Here is a 24785-nt window from a genome sequence, read left to right as displayed (position 1 = left end):
CCCCCCACCGCCTCGCAGCTCCTGCACATGAAAAGTAACAAGTACCTGACTGTGAACAAGCGGCTGCCGGCCCTGCTGGAGAAGAACGCCATGCGGGTGACACTGGATGCCACGGGCAACGAGGGCTCCTGGCTCTTCATCCAGCCCTTCTGGAAGCTGCGGAGCAACGGGGACAATGTGAGGATGGGGCGTGGGGGGAGGGGCCTGCTGGAAGGCGTAGGCCACAGCGCCAGGGGGACTTCTCCAGGGTCTTTGGTGTGGGGGCTGCATGAGCTCATGCCCATTTCTTAGGGGGCAGACTGGCCAGAGGGAAGCCTGGGGGCCCAGCCGTCCCCACCCTCACTCTGCTCCATCTGTCCCCATAGGTGGTTGTGGGGGACAAGGTGATCCTGAACCCTGTCAACGCTGGGCAGCCTCTGCATGCCAGCAACTATGAGCTCAGCGACAATGCCGGCTGCAAGGAGGTGAGCAGGGCGCTGGGCTGAGATAGGCTGGGGTCTGGGGCCCTTCATGGGAGTGCTTGCACCTGGACAAATGTCTCCCGAGCAACAAAATACAAAGAAACTGTAAGGGACTAAACCTACCTGCACCCATGCACAGTCAGGGCAACGATGAACAATAAGATACAAAAATGCCAAAAACCAACTGCCACTTCTGAGGTGCTGGGAGCAAAAGCAGGGTACTGTGCATGATCCCTGTGCAGGGCACCACCAAGGGGGTGGGCAGGCCACCTAAGTCACCCCTCTGGCCCCACCCATGAATCCGCTCCCCCCCCCCCCATATAAGAAGAGTGAGCAGGGCCACCTGTGACTTGTTTTCCCTCCCTAGTGCTGAAGTAGGAGTCCTGCTAAAGCCTTGCCTGAATTTTTCATCTGGACTCTTATTAATTTCTGTTGATTAGAGTCCAAGGACCCTGGTTGGTAATAAGGCCAGCCCGGCAGCGGATGGGTATCCACGTACCCCCTCCCCCCAGGGTTGCTTCCTCCAGTCCTGTCTACAGCTGGAGGGGCTGGGTGGGCCTCCCTGCTCCCTGCCTGTCTCCCAGTGTCTGCCCACATTCTCCACCCCACTGGGTGGCGGCCCCAGGGCAGCTGGGCTGGGGTCTGGGGGCCCTGGTTGGGAGAAGACACCCCCCTGTGCTCTAATGGGGGCTGGGCCGGCCTCCCCTCACCCCCTTCGGGTCTTAAGCACTGGCCCACTCCCCAGCGGCTGGGGGTCTGCCCGGCCTCACGGGTCTCGGTGCGCTTCCCCAGGTCAACTCTGTGAACTGCAACACCAGCTGGAAGATCAACCTGTTTATGCAGTTCCGAGACCACCTGGAGGAGGTGTTGAAAGGGGTAAGGACTGGGAGCTCCCCGGAAACAGCCCCGCCCCACCCCCACAGGTCCCGCTGCCTGCCTGCCCCCACCTTCCGAGCACCCAGCTCTGCTCCCTGTCTGGCCCTCCCCTCCATGCTGCCCCTTCTGTGGCTCTGCACCCCCATCCAGCCTCCCTCCACCCCCACAGGGCCCTACCCAGCGGCCCCAGCCGCTCCTCCCCTTCTCTTGTCTCTGGCCTCACAACCCCCCCCCGTCCATCCTCTCCCAGTCCTGGCTGTTCTCACTTTGCTGTCTTGCTAAGGGGGTGGCAGTGGACTGGGGGTCCCCATCCCCCCACCATGGGGTGGGCCCAGATTCTTTGAGCACCCTGTGCCCTCCCCGACCCCTCTCCACGGTTCCAGGCCAGGCCCCCTGCCCTTTGCCCTGTGCCCTCTTGGGCAAGGATGCGAGGCTGTCGGGTCAGGGCCTGTGGGACATAAGGGGTTGGCAGAGGGGGCCCCGGCCGCCCTCTCGGAGGGCTAGGTATGCACCCCACCCTCGGCTTGCTGGCTCTAGAAGGAGCTGCGCCAGCATCTGAGACAGGTGGGCTCCTCCCCCGGGAGGGTCCTCGTCCGCCCTGAGCCCACGCCCCGCCGCCTGCAGGGAGACGTGGTGCGGCTGTTCCACGCGGAGCAGGAGAAGTTCCTGACGTGCGATGAGTACAAGGGCAAGCTGCAGGTGTTCCTGCGCACCACGCTGCGCCAGTCCGCCACCTCGGCCACCAGCTCCAATGCCCTCTGGGAGGTGGAGGTCAGTTCCCTGCTTCCGGCGCCTGGGCCCCAGCCCTCCTCTCCAGCCCTGGGCTTCCCCTGCTCCTCCTCCCCCTTTAGGCTCGGAGGTCCACCCCCATCCGTCTCTCCTCTGAGCCCCTCTGCAGCCAAGGGGCCAGAGAGGGTCCCAGAGCCATCCACCCAGAGCTCTCCAGGCCTGCGGTGCCCCTCCCCGCCATGCCTCCCCCTCCCCAGCCAGCCCCTCCTTCCTGCCTGACACCCCTGCACCCGCCAGGTGGTCCACCATGACCCCTGCCGTGGAGGAGCTGGCCACTGGAACGGCCTGTACCGCTTCAAGCACCTGGCCACGGGCAACTACCTGGCTGCTGAGGTGAGTGGAGAGGCAGAGGGCATCCTGGGAGCTCTGGCCGTGCGTGCACGAGCATGTGTGCCTGGCACACATCTGCACAGAGATACATGTGTCTGTGGACCCTGGCTTCTCTGCACTCATGCATCTACTTAACAAATATTATCAAAGACGTGCATGACTATGAATAAGTCTCACAAATATGACTGTGTCTCCTACTATGTGCCAGGAGCTATTCTAGGCACTGAGGATACAGCAGTGAGCATGACTCCCCGCCCTTGTGGAACTTACATTCCACGTGCATGTCTGTCCGTAAGGCACAGGCTTGTGTATATTGGGGCATTCATGTGTGTGTGTCCCCGTCCATCTGTGGGTCTTTGGAGAGGGGCCATGGAGGGCAGGGCCTGGGGCTCTTGTTGGTGCCTCCTCCATGTCAACAAGGAGTGGCATGAGTTTTGGGGCTGGGATGGACACCCTTGGGAGATTGGGGAGGGTTCCTGCCTGCCCCAACCCAGGGCCATATGTAGACTGTATTTTGGAGTGGGGGGTCATGTGGATAGCCCCCCTATCTTGTATCTCTGAGCAGGAGAACCCCAGCTACAAGGGTGACGCCTCTGATCCCAAGGCAGCGGGAACGGTGAGGACCAAAGGAGGGTTCCAGGGCCAGGAAGAGTGACTGTGCACGGCTCTGGGGTGGGCGGGGGTGGGCCCGGGGAGGCCACGAAACCCTGGGAGGTGGGCTGGAGGGAGATGGCCTCTCAGGTGGGATCCTGGGTGGTTTCAGGGGGCCTTAGAGGAGGGAGGGGCTCCTGCCTGAGTTGGGGTCCTCACCACAGGGTGCCCAGGGCCGCGCAGGTCGCCGGAACGCTGGGGAGAAGATCAAATACCGCCTAGTTGCTGTGCCCCACGGCAATGACATTGCTTCCCTTTTCGAGCTGGATCCCACCACGCTGCAGAAAACTGACTCCTTCGTGCCCCGGTAGGTAGGCGCCGTGTACCTGGGCGCCGGCGGGGGTGCCCAGGCTGGCACCTGGACTCCCTGCGCCCCCCACTCCTCTGTCCTCCTGAGGTCCTTTAGCCTCAGGACCTGCCATAAATTGCCCCTCTGGGGATGCAGCTCTGAGGCCTGTAGGCAGCTCACCACCACTGAATGCTTGCCATGTGCCTGGCCCTGGGCCCTGCACCCTGGGTGCCGCCTTGTGCTAGTTCTTTATCAAAATGCCTTTGCTCCAGTGTTCTTTAAAGCCAGTCGGCCTGGGGCTCAGGGACAGGCGGCATGACAGCTTGTCCAGGGTGCATTGGGTGCGACGGCTGGACTTCCTGACTTTTAAGACCCCCCCCCCCAACCCCAAGATTCTAAAATGTAACATCAAGAAACTTCCTGGGTGTCAAGCAGGCTTTAGCATTGACTGGCTGGCTGATCTCAGGCAGCTGACTCTGTCACTTTGCCCCAACGTCCTCACCTGTGAAGTGAGACTATCAAGTTGCCCGTCAGCAGGGCTGATGGGAGAATTAATTGAGTCACTGTAGGCCCACTATCCCTTATCAGAAACTCGGGGCCAGATGTATTTGGAGATTCAGATGATTTTTCATTTCTGAATGTTAATTGTATTTCATAATCAAAGACATGAGTATTTCCGCCATGAAACGCATGCATGTTGACAGTAAATGGGATAGTTTAAATAGCCTCATTTGTCCCAATGAATTTGGGTCCTGAGCTTGTAATGAAGCCTGGGCTTTCAGAGCTTGGTTCTGGGGAGAGCGGGCAAGGCATGTGGGCCTGGGAAAGCGCAGCAGTTAGTACAGGGCCTGGGGGCCGTGTTGCTGGTCTCTCTTCTCTGGCTCAGGCTCCTCACCTGGAGGGGACCCGTGCCCCTGTCCCACAGCTGCTGGGTGTGGAGGCAGGTGGAAGATGGGAAGCCGCCAGGGGTTAGAGCGGGCAGACTGCCGGGTCGCGCTCCGTGGCGCACTCCCCCTGCTCTGTCCGCCCCCCTGCCTGCAGGAACTCGTATGTCCGGCTGCGGCACCTCTGCACCAACACGTGGATCCAGAGCACCAACGTGCCCATTGATGTCGAGGAGGAGCGGCCCATCCGGCTCATGGTGTGGGCCCATCGGGGCTAGGGGGCTGGGCTGGGGGCTGGGCTGGGGCCCAGGCTGGTCCCTGAGTGCCCTGCTGACCTCTGTCCCTGCAGCTGGGCACGTGCCCCACCAAGGAGGACAAGGAGGCCTTCGCCATCGTGTCGGTTCCTGTGTCCGAGATCCGAGACCTGGACTTCGCCAACGACGCCAGCTCCATGCTGGCCAGCGCCGTGGAGAAACTCAACGAGGGCTTCATCAGCCAGAATGACCGCAGGTGGGCCTCAGGGGCAGGGTTGCGGAGGTTTCCTGAGAGCCCTTGTCCTCCTGGGGCCTGTGTTTCACAAACAAAGGAGTCACAAGCAGAATCTGGATAGGCTGGGTGGGGCAGGGTGACAGAGGTGGGGACTGGTCCTTGCGGGGCCCTGGCTGACCTTGGGCCCCAGCCTCACTGCTCACATACTCCAAGATCTAGCCTTGTGACGGAGCCATCATTACCCCTGTTTTACTGATGGTGGGATTGAGGCTCAGAGAGGTTAAGAGACTTGCCCAAGGTCACACAGCTAGGAAGTGGTAGATGGAAATGAAGAGCCCTTCACATCAAACACCCTGCCTGTGCCCTATTGGTTCTTTCCAGATCGGAGTATCCTGAGATTCTTTGTCTAGAGGGCACTTTGGATCCAGGGTGGGTGGGGTGAGGGGTGTGTTTGGAAAGCAGTTCGGGGTGAAGCTGGGAGAGAAATGGAAGGCAGATGATGGGCTCTGTGCTGTGACAGCAGGGCCGGCATGTGCAGAAGGGCTGGTTGCCCCAGGGGGCATGTGACGGGGGTCCTGGGGGGTGCCCAGGGTCGGCACCTCACACTCGTCACCCCTGGCATCCCTTCGTGAAGATTTGTTATCCAGCTGCTGGAGGACCTGGTGTTCTTCGTCAGCGACGTCCCCAACAATGGGCAGAACGTGCTGGACATCATGGTTACCAAGCCTAACCGGGAGCGGCAGAAGCTGATGAGAGAGCAGAACATCCTCAAACAGGTGGCCATGCACATGCATGGCGGGTGGGCGGGCCTCGGGGAAAGGCCAGTGACCAGGGAACAGGACACCTTTTTTTTTTTTTTTGGCTGCGCGGCATGTGGGATCTTAGTTCCCTGACCAGGGATTGAACCTGTGCCCCCCGCATTGGAAGCACAGAGTCCCAACCGCGGGACCGCCAGGGAAGTCCACTCCTGCTTTTTTTTTTTAAATTTTGGGAACAGGACGTCTTGTGAACGTGAGCTTGCCTTTTCCCATCTCCAGCTGAGCTGCAGTCTCCCTGATGTTTCTCATCAATTCTTTTTAAAAATTAAAAAAAATATTATTATTATTTTTAAAAAATGGAGGTATGGTTGATCTTATCACCTCTTTAAAAAAAAAAAACACCCGCAATATTTATTGCGCTCTTACCATGTGCTAGGCACTGCCCTCAGTGCCCTACATGAATCGACTCATTTGATCCTCCCAACCTGGGGAGAGCTTATTTATTAATCATTATCCCCATTTTACCCATGAGGAAACTGAGGCACACAGAGGTTGGAGTAACTTGACCGAGAATCCACAGCTAGGAAACAGCAGGGCCAGGATTTGCACTCAGATATCAGGCTGAGAACTTGAGCTTTTTTTATAAATTTATTTATTTAATTTATTTATCTTTGGCTGTGTTGGGTCTTTGTTGCTGCGCATGGGCTTTGTCTAGTTGCGGTGAGCGGGGGCTACTTTTCGCTGCAGTAAGCGGGCTTCTCATTGCAGTGGCTTCCCTTGCTGCGGAGCATGGGCTCTAGGCACGCGGGCTTCAGTAGTTGTGGCACGCGGGCTCAGTAGTTGTGGCTCGCAGGCTCTAGAATGCAGGCTCGGCGGTTGTGGTGCACGGGCTTAGCTGCTCCGCGGCACGTGGGATCTTTCCAGACCAGGGCTGGAACCCACGTCCCCTGCATTGGCGGGCGGATTCTTAACCACTGCGCCACCAGGGAAGCCCAAACCTGTGCTTTTTTAGAAAAATTTTTTTCTAAATTTTTATTATGAAAATTTTCAAATGTTGAGAAAGAATTGAAAGAATAGTACAACGAACACTGCCTGAATTCACTTGTTACCACTTTGCCAGCCTGGCTTTATGTAACCCTACATCCCCACATCCATCCTTTTGGACAAGGCAGGCCTGTGTCTGGTCTCTTAAGCTCTGGCCACATGGGCCTGGCCTGCCTTTTCTCTTAGCCTCAGACCCCTGAGCTGCAGGGACCCTCAGCTCTTCCCCCAGAGGCTGAGCCAGGCCCAAGATCTGAGCTGGGATTAGAATCCACGTTGCGGAGGGACGGGCTGAGGCCAGCGTTGGGATTCCAGCCAGGAGAGGGAAGTGAGTAAGGGGTGGGCGGGGGTCATGGTGTAGCTTAGAATCAGCTCAGGGTTAATGTCAGGGTAGCTTCCAGGCAGGGTCATTTTGGGGCTTAGGATTCCTGGGACAATTAGGGGTGCAGGCAGATGTGGGGATCCCTCCTGACTCTCCCTGCTCCCCTAGATCTTTGGCATTCTGAAGACCCCGTTCCGTGACAAAGGGGGTGAGGGCCCCCTGGTGCGGCTGGAGGAGCTGTCGGACCAGAAGAACGCCCCCTACCAGCACATGTTTCGCCTGTGCTACCGCGTGCTGCGCCATTCCCAGGAGGACTACCGCAAGAACCAGGTGGGCTGCCTGCCGCCCTGGACTGCTGCCCCTTCACCTGCTGGCCGGCTCGCTCCCTCCCTCACTCCTGCTCTCATTCACTCAGCACGTGTTCACCAAGGCGCGCCCGCGGTGTGCCAAGCGCCGTCTCAGGCCCCAAGGATGAGGATGCTGCAGGGAACCAAACCAGATAGTAGGGCTGTCCTCACAGCGCACAACCTGGCTCCATCCTTAGAGGGGCCTCGTGCTGGGTTTAACGCTCCGCTGTGGCTGTCTTGAAATTCTTAATTTTTGAACAAGAGTCCTGCTATTTCTTTTTTTTTTTTTTTAATATTACCTCTAGTTTATTTATTTATTTATTGAAATATAGTTGATTTACAATGTTGTATGAATTTCTACTGTACAGCAAAGTGATTCAGTTATACATATATATACATTCTTTCTTTAATAGTCTTTTCCATTATGGTTTATCATAGGATTTTTTTTTTTTTAAAATAAATTTATTTATTTATTTATTTTTGGCTGCATTAGGTCTTCGTTGCTGCGCGCAGGCTTTCTCTAGTTGCGGCGAGCGGGGGCTACTCTTCGTTGCAGTGCGCAGGCTTCTCATCGAGGTGGCTTCTCTTGTTGTAGAGCACGGGTTCTAGGCGCGTGGGCTTCAGTAGTTGTGGCGTGTGGGCTTCAGTAGTTGTGGCATGTGGGCTTAGTTGCTCCACGGCATGTGGGATCTTCCCGGACCAGGGCTCGAACCCGTGTCCCCTGCATTGGCAGGCGGGTTCTTAACCACTCTTCCACCAGGGCAGTCCTATCATAGGATATTGAATATAGTTCTCTGTGCTGTACAGTAGGACCTTGTTGTTTATGCATTCTATATATAGAAGCTTACATCTGCTAACCCCAACCTCCCACTCCGTCCCTCCCCCAACCCCCTCCCCCTTGGCAACCACCAGTCTGTTCTCTATGTCCGTGAGTCTGTTTCTGTTTCATGGATAAGTTCATTTGTGTCATATTTTAGATTCCACATATAAGTGATATCATATGGTATTTGTCTTTCTCTTTCTGACTTACTTAGTATGATAATCTCTAGTTGCACCCATGTTGCTGCAAATGGCACTATTTCGTTCTTTTTTATGGCTGAGTGGTATTCCATTGCATATATATACCACATCTTCTTTATCCATTCATCTGTTGATGGACATTTAGGTTGTTTCCATGTCTTGGCTATTGTAAATAGTGCTGCTGTGAACATAGGGGTGAACATATCTTTTTGAATTATAGTTTTGTCTGGATATATGCCTAGGAGTGGGATTGCTGGATCATATGGTAATTCTATTTTTAGTTTTCTGAGGAACCTCCATACTGTTCTCCATAGTGGCTGCACCAACTTACATTCCCACCAACAGTGTAGGAGGGTTCCCTTTTCTCCGCACCCTCTCCAGCATTTATTTGTAGACTTTTTAATGATGGCCATTCTGACTGGTGTGAGGTGGTACCTCATTGTAGTTTTGATTTGCATTTCTCTAATAGTGATGTTGAGCATCTTTTCATGTGCCTATTGGCCATCTGTATTTCTCCTTTGGAGAAATGTCTATTTAGGTGTTCTGCCCATTTTTTGATTGGGTTGTTGGTTTTTTTGTTGTTGAGTTGTATGAGCTGTTTGTGTATTTTGGAAATTAAGCCCTTGTCGGTCGCATCATTTGCAAATATTTTCTCCCATTCTGTAGGTTGTCTTTTCGTTTTGTTTATGGTTTCCTTTGCTGTGCAAAAGCTTTAAGTTTGATTAGGTCCCATTTGTTTATTTTTGTTTTTATTTCTTTTGCCTTGGGAGACTGACCTAAGAAAACATTGGTACGATTTATGTCAGAGAATGTTTTGCCTATGATCTCTTCCAGGAGTTTTATGGTGTCATGTCTTATATTTAAGTCTTTAAGCCATTTTGAGTTTATTTTTGTGTTTGGTGAGAGGGTGTGTTCTAACTTCATTGATTTACATGCACTGTCCAACTTTCCCAACACCATTTGCTGAAGAGACTTCTTTTTCCCATTGTACATTCTTGCCTCCTTTGTCAAAGAGTAATTGACTGTAGGTGTGTGGGCTTATTTCTGGGAAGAGTCCTGCTATTTCATTTTCACTGGGCCCCACCAATCATGTAGCTGGCCCTGCCAAACAGACAGGGTCCCTCCCTCGTGGGGGTTTCACTCTGGTAGGGAGATGGATGGTGAGCTAAATAACTATATTACATAAAACTACCCTCTGCCCGGAGCTGGCATCCTCTCCTGGACCCCTTAGCTTCCTAGGGTCGGGGTCCCCTGCTGGTGTCGGGTCCTTGTCTGGGGCCCTGGGAGCAGTGTTCTGGAGCAGAGCTGGGCTCCCTGTGACCCCCAGCCTGTCCACCCCCCCAGGAGCACATCGCCAAGCAGTTCGGGATGATGCAGTCCCAGATTGGCTACGACATCCTGGCCGAAGACACCATCACGGCCCTGCTGCACAACAACCGCAAGCTCCTGGAGAAGCACATCACCAAGACGGAGGTGGAGACCTTCGTCAGCCTGGTGCGGAAGAACCGGGAGCCCAGGTGGGCCCCCCTCCCCTGCCATACCACCCCCCTCCGCCCTCCCACTGCTGCCCGGGGAAGAAAGCTGCTGGTGCTGGCTGTTAAATATTGAAATCCTTCTGCACTTGTTGATAAACTGCCACCTCTCTGAGGCCCTGGCCCCCCCAGCCCCTCCCTAGGTCCCCTCCCATATTTGGCCCAACCTAGCAACAAGGCGGTTGACTCCTGGTAGAGCAGGAGGCCCCCAGACCCTTCTCCAGCGGCCAAGTCAGTGCCTGCATTGGACCAGTTAAATATTTTGAATATCACTCCTTCCTTGTGTCTCCTTTCCTCTGACCCCCTGGACTCCCATCTAGCCCCAGGGTGATGACTGTGGGTCATCCCTCCCCAGGCAGCCGGGAGTCCATATCCCTGTCTACAAGCTTTGAGAAGGAAGCAGGAGCAGCAAACTCCAAGTGCCGGGGAGCTGGTGCTGCCAGCTGGGGAAGGAGGAGGGTGGGCTTTGTCCCCACTGGGGGGCCACCCCTGAGTCCCTCACCCCCACCTCTGCTGTCACCACTCCAGGTTCCTGGACTACCTCTCTGACCTGTGTGTGTCCAACCACATCGCCATCCCCGTCACCCAGGAGCTCATCTGCAAGTGTGTGCTGGACCCCAAGAACAGTGACATTCTCATCCAGACCGAGTGAGCCGGCTGCGCTGTCTCCTACCCGCAGCTCACGTCCCCCCCGGGGCTCCACCCTGCCCGGCCCCCCCCGCTGCCTTAGAGCTGGGGCCCTGTCTGGGTTCAGGCTAGAGCCTGCAGGCTCTCTGCAGATACCCAGTACCTGCTGTGTGGCCAGCTTGGTGCCCGGCACTGTGTGGGGGAGAGGATGGGGGCACAGAGGAGAGTGAGCCGAGGCCCCTGCCTTCCAGAAGCTCATGGTCTGTCTGGGGTCGCAAGCTGGAGGTGGGTCCCACAGGGGAGGCAGCCTGGGAGCCTGACTGGCCCTCAGCCCAGCTCTGGGAGGGGAGGTCTGTGTGGCCGGGGGTGCTCGGGGAGGGCTCTGGGCCCCGCTCCCTGTGATGGGTTCTGTCGGTCTGCAGGCTTCGGCCCGTGAAGGAGATGGCGCAGTCCCTCGAGTACCTGAGCATCGAGTACTCAGAGGAGGAAGTGTGGCTCATGTGGACCGACAAGAACAACGAGCACCACGAGAAGAGCATCAGGCAGCTGGCCCAGGAGGCCCGGGCCGGCAACGCCCACGATGAGAACGTGCTCAGCTACTACAGGTGCCTCGTGGTCCTCCCAGGGGCCCTCGCCAGGCCCTGCCCCGGGACGAGCCCCAGCGGCTTCGAGGGGGCTCCTGCCTCCGCCTTCACCAGGGAGGCTAAGTGACGGGTGACTGGGCGGCCCGAGGAGCACTGGGTGGCCTGAGGCCAGGCTCAGCACGGTGATGAGGCCTGAAAGAAACCCACACCTGTCTCCATACATACATATTTAAAAAATAAGAACACTAGATAACACTCATCAAAGGCTCACTGTCTCCTGGGCACTGGTCAAAACACTTTCACCCAATCACTCATTTCACTCACGACAACCCTGTGAAGTAGAGACTATCATTACTCCCATTATAAAGTTGGGGAGACAGGCACAGAGAGGTAAAGGAACTTGCCCAAGGTGACACAGCCGTAAGCAGGGAGCCACGATCCAAACCCAGGCTGCCTGGCCATGGAGCCTGGGGTAGGTAATGCAGGGCTCCGAGGAGGAGGCAGAGGGCATGACTCGGTGCAGAACAAAGCTTTCTACAGCCTTCATTTCTGTAGCTCTTCCACCCTGGTCTTGCACCCTCCCCTCCTCTGTCTCCCAGTCCTGCCCTCAAACCCCTGCCCGAGCACGGTTCCTCTTACTGAACTCTCCTCCCTCCCCCCTCCCAGCCTTTCTCTATGCCATCCCTCTTCCCATGAAGACCTGTCCTGGCTGAGCCAGAAGCACCCTTCTCCTTAGCAAGGAGGGGAGATTTGCTATTACTCAATCCCAGACTGTGTTTCCGTCCACTTGTCTTGCTCAGAATTGTGTCCTGTTACGGTGGCTGGTGCGTGGTTTAACCTAAGTCCCTTTGCCACTTTCTCAAGTCCTCAGCAGGCCCAGGCCTGTGCCAGCAGCCCTTGCGAGCCCACCTGCCATGTCCTCACCGTCCTCCCTGCCCCGCAGGTACCAGCTGAAGCTCTTTGCCCGCATGTGCTTGGACCGGCAGTACCTGGCCATCGATGAGATCTCTCAGCAGCTGGGCGTTGACCTGATCTTCCTGTGCATGGCGGACGAGATGCTGCCCTTTGACCTGCGTGCCTCCTTCTGCCACCTGATGCTGCATGTGCACGTGGACCGTGACCCCCAGGAACTGGTCACGCCCGTCAAGTTCGCCCGCCTCTGGACTGAGATCCCCACGGCTATCACCATCAAGGAGTGAGCTGGGTGGAGGAGGGTGGGCAGGGTTCGGCTGGAGGGGGGAGGATCTTGGGGGACCCTCATGCCTCGCCGCCTCCACCCCCAGCTATGATTCCAACCTCAACGCTTCCCGAGATGACAAGAAGAACAAGTTTGCTAGCACCATGGAGTTCGTGGAGGACTACCTCAACAACGTGGTCAGCGAGGCCGTGCCCTTTGCCAATGAGGAGAAGAACAAGCTCACCTTCGAGGTGGGCTGGGGCCCAGCAGCGTGCTGGCTTGCTCCCTCCTGGGTCTTGGTCACTCCCCAGGGTAGGGTGTGGGATATACGACCTCACTTCCCTCAGTGCCCCCACCACTGCAGGGAGACCTCATAGACTGCTGGGAGGGAGGCTTCTCTCCTGACGCCCCGGAGAGGGCTGCCTCCCCCTCGTCCACTTACCACATCAGCCCAGGGCTGGGTCACGGGCCCCTGGCAGGAGCCACCCGCCACTTCTTGCATTTCTGCCCTATCCTCCCCACAGTAGCCTCCTCTGCAGGTCTCTCTTCCTCGGTAACCCTCTGGGGTCAGGCTGCTCTTGTCTGGGACCCTTGGTTCCATGTCCATGCAACCCTGACATCCTAGAGCCTTTCCCGAGGAATCCGTCCCTCATTATACTCCCTGGGCTGGCCCCACTCCACAAGACCACGCCCTTCATGAGGCCCCACCCACCATGCTTTGGCCCCGCCCACACTCACCTCGGCCCCACCCCCTCTCCGCAGGTGGTCAGCCTGGCGCACAACCTCATCTACTTTGGCTTCTACAGCTTCAGCGAGCTGCTGCGGCTCACACGCACTCTGCTGGGCATCATCGACTGCGTGCAGGCCCCCCCGGCCATGCTGCAAGTCTATGAGGACCCGGGTGGTGAGGCTTCGCTCCGCCGGGCCATCCATCCGCTACCCACCCTAGCGTTTCTCAGTCTCCTCTTACCTCTCCCATCGACCCTCCTGTGCATCCTGCCTCCTGGCTCTTCTGCCAGTGAGTGTCTTAGGCCCCAGTCTCCTCTAGCCTTGGCTGGACCAGAGAAGCACCCCGCCCAGGCACTGTGGAGACCCTGGGGTCTGGGCGAGTTGCCTTCCTACATAGCCTGGTCCTGAGGGAGATAATGAGACCCTGCGGGGGAGCTCCCAGTCAGATGGGGGGGACACACCCTGCTATCAAGAGGAAACAGCCCAGCCGTCAGGGACACCCCCTGGTGGCATAAACTCATCCAAACAAAAAGTGCACGGAGGCTGACCCCTGGCCTTTAGTGCTCTCCACACAGTGTCCCCTGAGTCCCCCGTGCTCTGTAGCAGCTCTCGTGATTTCCCACATGAGAATTCTCACTGATCTCCCCACACAGTTCACCTTTGTCCTGGCCCTCCCTTCTTTTCCCAGCTTTGGCTGAAAGCTCACCTCCCCCAGGAAGTCTTCCTGGGTTAGCCCTGCCCCTTCCTTAGGGTGGCTTTGCCCTGCAGCTGAGAGAGACAGAGTCAGACCAGGTGCCCCTGCTGTGTGTCCTCTGTGACCCCCTCCTGCTCCCTGCTCTGCAGGCAAGAACGTGCGGCGGTCCATCCAGGGAGTGGGGCACATGATGTCCACCATGGTGCTGAACCGCAAGCAGTCTGTCTTTGGCGCCCCCAGCCTGCCTGCCAGCGCCGGTGCCCCTGAGCCGCTGGACAGAAGCAAGTTTGAGGAGAATGAGGACATTGTGGTGATGGAGACCAAACTGAAGATCCTGGAAATCTTGCAGGTGGCTGGGCCAGGAGCGTGGCGGGAGGTGTTAGGAACAGGGCAGGAGAACGGGGGGCAGGTATGGGGAGGTTGGTGAGGTGAACCCCCCTCAGATCACAGTATCTAGTGCTGGGAGGCTCCACAATGAGCCGTCTAGCCCAGTGGGTCTCAAAGTGTGGTCCTCCGACCAGCAGCGTCAGCCTCACCTGGGAACTTAGACATGCAGGTTCTTGGGCCCCGCCTGGGACTTATGGATCAGAGACACTAGAGGTGGGGCCTGTTGTCTGTGCAGTAACAAGCCCTCCTAGTGGTTCTGGTGTGCGCTGGCCCCGCATTGTACAGACGAGGGGAGGGAAAGGGGGAAGGGGACTTTTCTGCAGTCACACAGATTTTGAAGCAGAGCTAGAGATTTGAGAGCTTGTTTCCTGGTGGGGTGGACACAGTCATCCTTCTTCTGGGTGTCTTCTGGGTCTGAGACTCCTCAGCAGCACTTGGGGAAGGGGCTTTATGGGGTCCTGAGAAGGGATAAGGACCCTTGCTTTTGCTGTGCTTCCACCAGAGGATGGGAAGGGTACTGCAGTGATGTCCCTGGGGACCCAGTCTGGGCAGGGTCTGTTTAGGGGAGTCAGAAGAGGGGACTTCTAACTCATTCTGTGGGCTGGGGGCTTCCAGATCTGAGTCCTGGGTGTGGCCAGAGGCTCTGTGCCCCATGAGGACAGAGGATAGAGGCCAGTCAAGGGTGTCTGCCAACCCTGTGTCCTCACCCCCCACCCCGCCGTGGCCTCTCCTGCTCCCCTATAGTCCTTGGTTCCCTCCTACTCCCAGGAACCCCAGAGTCTGTTTGGCAGAGCGGGATAGGAGGACAAGAGTCGGCCTTTGGACCTGGGGAGCTGCCTTCCCATCCCTGTCAGCGTCCAGCCTGGGAAAGAGGGACTGAGTGGGCTGCGAGGGGGGTCTCTGCCTCATTCTGAGAGGAGGTACCATCCACCATCACTGAGGCAGGAGCTGGGGAGAGGGCGCCCTGGACCTCCCTGGGAAGAGGAGTCTTTATTTATTTATTTATTTTTATTGAAGTATAGTTGATTTACAACATTGTGTTAGATTTCTGCTGTATAGCAAGTGATTCAGTTATACATATATACACATTCTTTTTAAATATTCTTTTCTATTATGGTTTTTCACAGGGTATTGAATATAGTTCCCTGTGCTAAACAGTAGGACCTTGTTGTTTATCCATCCTGTGTATAATAGTTTATGTCTGCTCATCCCAAACTCCCAATCCTTCCCTCCCGCACACCCCCCTTTCCCTTGGCAACCACAAGTCTGTTCTCTATGTCTGTGAGTGTGCTTCTGTTTCATAGGTAGGTTCATTTGTGTTGTATTTTAGATTCCACATATAAGTAATATTGCATGGTATTTGTCTTTCTCTGTTTGACTTACTTCACTTAGTATGATAATCTCCAGGTCCATCCACGTTGCTGCAAATGGCATTATTTCGTTCTTTTTAATGGCTGACTTATATTCCATTGTGTATATGTACCACATCTTCATTATCCATTCCCCTGTCAATGGCCATTTAGGTTGTTTCCATGTCTTGGCTGTTGTGAGTAGTACTGCTATGAACATAGGGGTACATGTATCTTTTTGAATTATATTTTTGTCCAGATAATATGCCAGGAGTGGGATTGCTGGATCATGTGGCAGCTCTATTTTTAGTTTTCTGAGGAACCTCCATACTGTTTTCCACGGTGGCTGCACCAGCGTGCCTTCCCTGGGGAGAGGAGTCTTGATGTTGTTGGTTGTGTTGTCCCATAGGGTCCTGAGCATCCATGCTGAGCCTCCTGACTGCTGGAACTCATTCGGTGTGGCCCCTCACTCTTCCTAGAGCGAGATTGGCCTCCTGACCTCAGACCGGTCCTCACCCCATCCTCTCCTCCTTCTCCAGTTCATCCTCAACGTCCGCCTGGATTACCGCATCTCATACCTGCTGTCCGTCTTCAAGAAGGAGTTTGTGGAGGTGTTTCCTATGCAGGACAACGGGGCTGATGGCACAGCCCCGGCCTTCGACTCCGCCAGTGAGCCCCCACCCCTCCCTTCACCCTGACTTCATGCGGAGGCTGTGTGACTCGCCCAGGGGTACACAGCAGTGGGCTGCGGCCTGGGGTCACTTCGGGCCAGCTCCCCAGCCCTGCCCCCGTTTCCCAGTCTGCAAGGGCCTTTCCTCTCCATTGTCTCATTTAATTGCCCCAATGAGGGCACGGGGCAGGGGTCATCCCCTCCATTTCCTAAATGGGGAAACTGAGGCCCATAGGGGGGCAGGGACTTGCCCAAGGCCACAGTTGGTCAGAGGCTGAGCCAGACCAGCACCCCCAGCCCAGAACTCTGCTCACCCCGGCAGGGCAGGGTGGCTGCTCTGGTCCCTGCCCTGGTTGGTTCCACCTCTGCCGCCAGAAGAGGCAGGCAGAGGGGCTGCCAACCAGCCAGTGTGGGGAAGGGGGTGGTTTGGGTGTCTCCCTGCTCCCTCTCCCCAGTGCTCCCCGTCTTTCCTGTACATGGACCAGCCACTTGCCCTCATCTGCCCCCTCTTGCTCCCTACAGCCGCCAACATGAACCTGGACCGCATCGGGGAGCAGGCGGAGGCCATGTTTGGAGTGGGGTGAGGCCAAGGTTGAGGCTGGGGGTTGTGGATGGGGTTGGGTGGGTGATGCCAACACAGGCTTGAGACCCCTCCCCCCTCGGTTAATCCTCCTGCAGACCCTTACCAGGCTCTGGGGCGGGGGTGCCCCGGCTTTGCGCTCTGACCCTCCCTTGCCTGCCCAGGCCCAGTGATATTGGGACCACTTGGGCCCCACTGTCATCCCCCTGCCTCCCCTCAGGGCAGTTGTGCCTTTGTGTGTCAGGACTTGGGCCAGGTAGCTGGAGGGATGTCCCTGTGTCCCACAGCGGGGAGGGCAGCCTGCTCTTCAGAGGGCTGGAGCAGGGTGGGGAGGGTCACCCCAGGAGCTGGGGGCTCTTAACTATTTCTGTGCCATGCCTTTGGCATCTGGTGAAGGCTTTGGCTCGCTTCTCAGAATGGCGTTTTTATTTTTAATTTTTTTTTGTTTTTGGCTGCGCCGTGCGGGATCCTAATTTTCCGACCAGGGATTGAATCCGGGCCCACGGCAGTGAAAGCGCCGAGTCCTGACCACTGGACTACCAGGGAATTCCCAGAATGACGTTTTTAAATTCATAAAATAGTGCACGCAAAATTACAAAGGAAACCAATGGCATTGAGATGCAGTTATCAAAATACTGGAGAAAACAAATTTGAAGTGACAGTTATATATGTGTGCCTCTCTATTAGCACATTAAATAACAATCTGTGCCTGGGGTGTAATTAGTACCATTACTTTGAAGTCGTGATGACTGTAAACGATATTTTGCAATTTCTATAGCAACTCTTAGGTGATGGGAAAACATCTGTGATTTTTTATTGGTGACAAAGTCACAGGTACTGCTAATTTTTTCTCACTGAAGGAAACGCTACGTTTTGGTGAGAGGTTGGTGAAAAGAAAGATGGAGGTTTTCCGCCACCTCTGTTCACAGCCCCAGCCTCTAGCCACGAATCCCTTGGGGGTGTCTGTGGGTCCCCTGTGAAGAGTCCCTGCCTCAGCTGCTTAATCGAGGGGTGTTGTGTGGGACCTCAGGGGACACAGGGATCCCTGGGGTGCTCAGGGTGGCAGCTGTTTGCAAAGTGAGGAGGAAACGTCTATATTTTTAGCCAGCGTGACATGGGGCACCACGGCTACCTAAAGGGTGGCGGGGAGCCTGCTTGTCCCCTGGGCCCCAGGAAGGCGCCGACCATGCCCCCCATCACCCTCCTCCCCGTCCCCCCCCCCGACAGGAGGACGAGCAGCATGCTGGAGGTGGACGACGAGGGTGGCCGCGTGCTCCTGCGCGTGCTCATCCACCTCACCATGCACGACTACGCGCCCCTGGTCTCCGGGGCCCTGCAGCTGCTCTTCAAGCACTTCAGCCAGCGCCAGGAGGCCATGCACACCTTCGAGCAGGTGCTGGCTCCCCTGCCAGAGCACCCGGCCCTTGGGGAGCGGGAGGAAGGCCCGAGGCGGCTTCTCGGGAGCCAGCGGGCAGCGAGCAGGCGGGCCACAGACTGGACGCTAGGGGGGGATACAAGGACGGAGCAGCTCACAGCCCAGGGGCAGCTCGAGATGCCTCCCTCGGGTGTTTGGCCTTGCCGAGCTCCTTAAAGGGGGAGCTACGTCTTGGCCACCTCAATCTCCTCTCAGCCTGGCTCCAGGCCTGTCATGTCTTAGGAGGTGGACAGCACTTTACAGATTGCACACTCTAGCACGTGCACCTTTGCTAATAAGTGCTTTGAATCATGCCTAGCGCGCATTCAGCCTTCACCAAGGGGACTGGCTTTGTCACTGTGATGTCATGTGGTCTTGACCGCTCGCTGTGAGAGGGGAGTGGTATTTAATGAGCGAGCGCCGTGTACCAGGCACTGAGCACTGGGCTTGCATTCATGGAATTCTCCAAGCAGCCCCGACAGCGTGGTTTCTACTCTCATTCCTGTTTTACAGGTGGGAGAAATTGAGGCCCAGGGGGCTTTAGCTTTCTTCCCTTACCCACTGACCCAGAGCGGGTAAGGTGGGATCGGAGTCAGGGTTCAGTTCCCAGCATTCAGTGAGGTCAGTATGCCTTGCCCTGCCCTGTTCAGGTTTTGCGTGAACAACTAACAGGCCACAGCAGCACGTGACACGAGTCAGTGAATAACTGAAGCCAGATGATGATGCAGCTCATGACCGGGGGTGCAGGGAAGTCTGTGGCCATCAGGGAAGGCTTCCTGGAAGCAGTGGACTTAGAACAGGGCCATAAACTCTGAGTAGGATCTGGCTCGGTGGAGAGGAGCAGTTGTAGAGTGGAGATGCCAGGAGCAGAGAGGCTGGGATAGTGCAGCGCCGGGAGTCTCTATGAGGCAGTGGACCTGGGGGTGCTCTCTCACCAGGCACGCCTGTCCTTGACCTTCAGGTGCAGCTGCTGATCTCAGCCCAGGACGTGGAGAACTACAAGGTGATCAAGTCGGAGCTGGACCGGCTGCGGACCATGGTGGAGAAGTCGGAGCTGTGGGTGGACAAGAAGGGCAGCGGCAAGGGCGAGGAGGTGGAGGCAGGCGCCGCCAAAGACAAGAAGGAGGTGCGCGGGGTGCGGGAGTGGGGGCAGGGCCCCCGCGAGGGCTGGGCCTGGCTGACCCCGCTCCCTGTGCCCCCAGCGGCCCACGGACGAGGAGGGCTTTCTGCACCCGCCTGGGGAGAAGAGCAGTGAGAACTACCAGATCGTCAAGGGCGTGAGTGGCCGGGTCCTTGGGCGTGGGTCTGCGGGCCGGCCTCTTCCGCCTCCGCTCCCCGCTGCCTTGGAAGATATCCTCCAGCTTTCCTTGAGTGTTGAAAACGACTCTGCCAAGGTCCAGATGGAATTATTTTAAAGCTGAAGGAACTTAATGAAATTCCATTTCACAGTCATGTTGTTCTGTTGGCTTTGATGGGTGGAATCGGGCTTTTAGTTCTTTCCTGCCTTTGCTGCAGGGATCTGATTCAGCAGCCGTGGCCTCCTTCCCTCTTCTTGTCCCCGGTGTGAGCTGGGGCTTGGCTGTGGTCGGCTGAGGGGTGGGTCGGGCAGAGGGGAAGCTTGAGGAAGTGGGAAGGGGCCCTGGGCTCACCCTCCCCTCCCCCAGATCCTGGAGCGGCTGAACAAGATGTGTGGCGTCGGGGAGCAGATGAGGAAGAAACAGCAGCGGCTGCTCAAGAACATGGATGCCCACAAGGTCATGCTGGACCTGCTGCAGATCCCCTATGACAAGGTGACACCCGACTTCTGACCTCTGACTCCCCAGGGCAGCTTCACCCTGAACCCTGACCCAACCCAAACCACACACTAACCCCTGATGCTGACCTAACCCGGCCTCTCCCTGACCTTTTACCTTGGCCTGCCCCACATACCTTGACCCCTGAATCCAATCTTAGTGTCATCTTGACCTTTGACCTTCCACCCCTCATCCTGATCTACTTTGACCTTGAATTGACTCCAGTCTCACCCTGATTCTTGACTCTGACCCCAGCTTCTGTTTCCCTCTCTGGTCTAATCCTTATACTCTCAACATCATTTTAACCTTTGACCCTCAACTTCCTTACCCTGACCTATGTTAACCCTAATTTGACTCCAGTCTCTCCTTGGCCCATGACTTTGATTCTATACCCTAGCCTCACCCTGACTGTCCCCAAGCCCACCCTGGCCCCTAACTCCAGACATAGCCTCATCTCAACCATGGACCCCTCCCCTTGACTGATCTTGATCTTGATATTTCTCCAGCTTCAACCCACTCTTGACCCTGACACCCCCTCAGTGTTCACCTGACCCTGACCCGTTAGCCTTGCTCCCCGACTCCGGCCTCGTCTCAGCCTCTGACCCTCAGTCCCTCACACATTTCCATATCCTGACCCACCTTGAACCTGGCCACCTTGGGGTCCCAATCCTGAGCCCTGACCCACCCCCACACCCGTCTGCGCTCTGGCCCCAGACCCGGCCTGGCCTTCACCCTGTGGCGGCCCCGTCACCCTCTCCCCTCTTGTCTGCGTCCAGGGCGATGCCAAGATGATGGAAATCCTGCGCTACACACACCAGTTCCTGCAGAAGTTCTGCGCTGGGAACACCGGCAACCAGGCCCTGCTGCACAAGCACCTGCACCTCTTCCTCACGCCAGGGGTGAGGGCGCGGGGCGCGGGGCTCCGGGGCAGGGTGGGGCTGCGCGATCCCCCTCTCTGACGGACGCCCTGCCCGCCTGCAGCTGCTGGAGGCGGAGACCATGCAGCACATCTTCCTGAACAACTATCAGCTGTGCTCCGAGATCGGCGAGCCCGTGTTGCAGCACTTCGTGCACCTGCTGGCCACCCACGGGCGCCATGTGCAGTACCTGGACTTCCTGCACACCGTCATCAAGGCCGAGGGCAAGTACGTCAAGAAGTGCCAGGACATGATCATGACCGAGGTGAGGGCGGCCGGGGGGTGCTTGGGGAACTCGGGCAGCGGGCAGGCAGGACCCAGACTTAGAGGAGTCAGACAGTGGGTCATAGAGGGGCCCTGGGGTGCTGGGCTGTGGAGGGGACTTGGGGGAGAACTGAGGACACAGAGGCTGGTCTAGCAGAACTTGGGCTGCGGCCTAACAGGACTCAAGCAAGGCCCAGGAGAAATTAGGCGCCTTGTAGAACTCAGATAACGGGCCTGAGAGAACTCAAACACTCATTCCTTCATTTATCATTTATTGTCGTCTATCTACAAATCATGAGGCACCTGCTATGTACCAAGGACCATGTAGCTCTGGGGGAAATCAGTCAAATGAAAGCTCCCAGGGCAGTGTTCCCGGGGGGACAGGGATCACAGCTTTTGTGCTCATTGCTAGGGCCCCAGGGTCTGGCACATAGTAGGTACTCAGTAAACAAGTGAAGGGGTGAAGGGCTGAATCTAAATCTGGAAAAGATGTTCTCTGCTCTGGAGCATCTCACAGGGTGGGGAGGAGCAGGGAGAGAAAGGAGCAAACACTCAAGTGAGATGAGAGACTTATCAATGAGACGTCGTGTCTGGAAGTGCTGTGCAGTGTTAATTATTAATTGCTATTATTATATTACCGTGACTAACCTAATTGCCGACACCAGAGGGATGCAGTGTATGCTCCTCGAGGGTTTAAATTACAGCTATGGGAGCACAGGGGAGAGAGAGGGTGAGCCGGGAGAGGGTGGGATTACAAAGGACTTCCTGGAGGAGGCACCTCTGAGACAAGCCCAAGTGGGATTTCTTTCCTTAGAGGAGGGGGGACTTCCTGAGTCTGGGGTTCGGTGTCCTAGCTAACAGCAGAGGGCCTGAGACATCAGCCTGGGGCCCCAAGGGCCAGGGAACCCCAGAAACTCAAGCAGGGGAGGGTTTTCCTGAGTGTCGGGTGAGGGCTGGAGTCAGAGTTCCAGAGTCCCAGTCTCCCCCTGGGAAGCACAGGAGAGGGCTGGGGCCCCGAGCCTGCTGGACTGAGGGGGTCTGATGTGCCCCTTTCCCACCCACAGCTGACCAACGCAGGTGACGATGTGGTCGTGTTCTACAACGACAAGGCCTCGCTGGCCCACCTGCTGGACATGATGAAGACTGCCCGGGACGGCGTGGAGGACCACAGCCCCCTCATGTACCACATTTCCCTGGTGGACCTGCTGGCCGCCTGCGCCGAGGGCAAGAACGTCTACACCGAGATCAAGTGCACGTCCCTGCTGCCCCTGGAGGATGTGGTGTCTGTGGTGACGCACGAGGACTGCATCACCGAGGTGGGGCCTTTGTGCACATGGGGATCCCGGGGGCTGCGGGAGGGTGCGGGGTTGGGGAGCCAGCCCCTCAGCCCTGCTGGGTGGGGCAGGGGGAGGGAGGGAGGGAAAGTGGGGTAAGTGGACAGGGCTTGGGAGGTGGGGAGGTGATGGGGACTCGGACAGAGGAGCAAGGGGAGGAGGGTCGGGAGGAATCAGGGAAGCGCAGAGAGGGAGACCCGGCTCGGCTCGTGCCCTGACCTCCCGGCCCCGCCTGCCCAGGTGAAAATGGCCTACGTGAACTTTGTGAACCACTGCTACGTGGACACGGAGGTGGAGATGAAGGAGATCTATACCAGCAACCACATCTGGACACTGTTTGAGAACTTCACCCTGGACATGGCTCGGGTCTGTGCCTGTCGGGGTGTGGGCGGGCAGGCAGACCATGGCGGGGGGGCAGCGGCCTTCCAGGGGGTGGGAGTGGAGGGGCCCCCAGGCATCAGTCTCTCCTACCCCAGGTCTGCAGTAAGCGTGAGAAGCGCCTGTCTGACCCCACCCTGGAGAAGTATGTGCTGACCGTCGTGCTGGACACCATCAACGCCTTCTTCAGCTCCCCGTTCTCTGAGAACAGCACCTCCCTGCAGGTGAGCTCCAGCTGCTGGCGGCTTCTGTGCGGGCGGGGGTCAGAATATATATATTCATATTTGCTTGTAGCTTATAAAGATACAGCAGAAGAAAATAAATGTGTATTAGTTATCAATGCTGTGTAGCAAATTATCCCCAAATATAGCAGTTTAAAACCGCAAACGTTTATTGTCTCACAGTTTCTGTGGGTCGGGAATTACAGTGGAAATTACCATAGAACAGGAATTCCTAAATTCACTTGGTACGATGGGTCCCAGGGTGGCCGGGGGCACCTGGCAGCCCTTATGCACTGAAGACAAGGTGTGACGATTACGGCAGTGGATGGCAGAGCCGAAGCAGGAGAATCTGATGCAGAATCATCAGTGTTGGCTAGTTGGTCGTGGTGTCCCTAGAACTGAAAGAGGTAGACAGTCTTCTTAAAGCCTTTCTTATCCGTAGAGGCAGAAGAGCTCTAGGCTGTGAACAGGTGTTGGACTTGAATCCCTGAGAGTCACAGCCCCTCAATCCCCAAATTCCCAGACTCAAGCCAGGTCACAGCCCAGAGCCCCTTGAAAGGAAGAGACCCATGTTCCCTGGAGGAAGGACCCTGCTACACCACCTAATTCATAAAGAAACACTGGAAGGACACACAAGAAACAAGTCAAAGGGCTGCCTATAGGTAGAGGGACTGAGGGTGGAGCTGGGATAGTGCTTCTGAGCGAAAAAACACTGGGTCCCACCCTCCCAGCCAGGATGGGCTTGTTTTGACACATATGTGTGTGGGCCCTGGGACCCCTTTGGGACTCTGGTGATGTGTATCAGCTTTCCCCACCTCTCATTAGCCACAGGGTAGAGCATGGGAGAATGGGGGTGACGGGGTCAAGACTTCTTTTTTTTTTTTAAAGATTTTATTTATTATTTATTTATTTATGTTTTGGCTGTGTCGGGTCTTAGTTGCGGCACTCGGGATATTCTTTGAGGCGTGTGGGATTTTTTGTGGTGGCGCGTGGGCTTCTCTCTAGTTGTGGCATGCAGGTTTTCCCTTCTCTAGTTGTGGCGCGCAGGTTCCAGAGCACGTGGGCTCTCTAATTTGTGGCACGCAGTCTCTCTGGTTGAGGCACACGAGCTCAGTAGTTGTGGCACGCGGGCTTAGTTGCCCTGAAGCACGTGGGATCTTAGTTCCCTGACCAGGGATCGAACCCGCGTCCCCTGCATTGTAAGGCAGATTCTTTACCACTGGACCACCAGGGAAGTCCCAAGACTTCTTGAAGTATTCTTTCTTATAACCTTTTGGTTTTTGAACCATGTAAATATATCCCCTTTCCACAGTATTAATTTATTTGAAATTTTTTTAAAGGAAGAAAAGGGTCAGCAATAGGGTTATAAGCCCCAGGCCTGGACCTCGGGGAGTTCTCACAGGGCTGCCGTGTATAGTTGCGCAGGTTGTGCACTGCTGAGAGGAAAGGGGGTGCCTTTTTCCAACTGGCACAAAAGCCCATGGTAGCTATTGGAGGCCTTATCCCTCCGCCCACGCCCAGACTCAGTAGGCTCTGGTCACCGGCCTGGGGCCGCCCAGGGTGGAATGTGGGCCGGGCTGCAGCAGTCGCGTTGCCTCTTGCAGACACACCAGACGATCGTGGTGCAGCTGCTGCAGTCCACCACACGGCTGCTTGAGTGTCCGTGGCTGCAGCAGCAGCACAAGGGTTCCGTGGAGGCCTGCATCCGGACCCTCGCCATGGTGGGTGAGTGTGCCGGGGCGCTGGCCAGCCCCTCCCCTCCCCTTCTCTCTCCTCCCCGGGGATGCCCGCCCTCACAGTAAACACCTTATCCCGAAGCTCGCCCATCAGCTGCTCCTAGGTGATGCTCAGTAAGTCCTTCTTGGTGTCTAACTGGCG

At 56.6% G+C, this 24785-nt stretch overlaps 1 protein-coding gene across 4 annotated transcripts in view; it reads left to right on the top strand.

The window, feature by feature from the left end:
- ITPR3 (inositol 1,4,5-trisphosphate receptor type 3) overlaps positions 1–24785 on the top strand; it is a 65904-nt gene that overhangs the window by 26087 nt on the left and 15032 nt on the right. For 2 of the 4 annotated variants that reach the window (XM_061196385.1, XM_061196383.1), the window contains exons 5-34: positions 19–177; positions 366–464; positions 1254–1337; positions 1962–2108; positions 2364–2459; positions 3022–3072; positions 3272–3414; positions 4438–4537; positions 4630–4790; positions 5404–5545; positions 7059–7220; positions 9602–9774; positions 10318–10437; positions 10839–11021; positions 11944–12195; positions 12284–12428; positions 12940–13081; positions 13750–13949; positions 15876–16005; positions 16529–16586; positions 17814–17979; positions 18962–19126; positions 19203–19277; positions 19665–19790; positions 20570–20692; positions 20775–20975; positions 22039–22290; positions 22549–22674; positions 22785–22910; positions 24512–24632. In XM_061196385.1, coding sequence (XP_061052368.1) covers positions 19–177; positions 366–464; positions 1254–1337; positions 1962–2108; positions 2364–2459; positions 3022–3072; positions 3272–3414; positions 4438–4537; positions 4630–4790; positions 5404–5545; positions 7059–7220; positions 9602–9774; positions 10318–10437; positions 10839–11021; positions 11944–12195; positions 12284–12428; positions 12940–13081; positions 13750–13949; positions 15876–16005; positions 16529–16586; positions 17814–17979; positions 18962–19126; positions 19203–19277; positions 19665–19790; positions 20570–20692; positions 20775–20975; positions 22039–22290; positions 22549–22674; positions 22785–22910; positions 24512–24632 — 4228 coding nt within the window. Of the gene's footprint in view, positions 1–18; positions 178–365; positions 465–1253; positions 1338–1961; positions 2109–2363; positions 2460–3018; positions 3073–3271; positions 3415–4437; positions 4538–4629; positions 4791–5403; positions 5546–7058; positions 7221–9601; positions 9775–10317; positions 10438–10838; positions 11022–11943; positions 12196–12283; positions 12429–12939; positions 13082–13749; positions 13950–15875; positions 16006–16528; positions 16587–17813; positions 17980–18961; positions 19127–19202; positions 19278–19664; positions 19791–20569; positions 20693–20774; positions 20976–22038; positions 22291–22548; positions 22675–22784; positions 22911–24511; positions 24633–24785 lie in introns of all 4 variants that reach the window. The other 2 variants (XM_061196384.1, XM_061196382.1) reach the window with 1 other exon arrangement.

This window comes from Eubalaena glacialis, chromosome 7 (assembly GCF_028564815.1).
Source record: "Eubalaena glacialis isolate mEubGla1 chromosome 7, mEubGla1.1.hap2.+ XY, whole genome shotgun sequence".
In the NCBI taxonomy this organism is placed as follows: domain Eukaryota; kingdom Metazoa; phylum Chordata; class Mammalia; order Artiodactyla; family Balaenidae; genus Eubalaena; species Eubalaena glacialis.
Note: the sequence above shows the minus strand (reverse complement) of the source record. Positions and strands in the feature narration are given on the sequence as shown.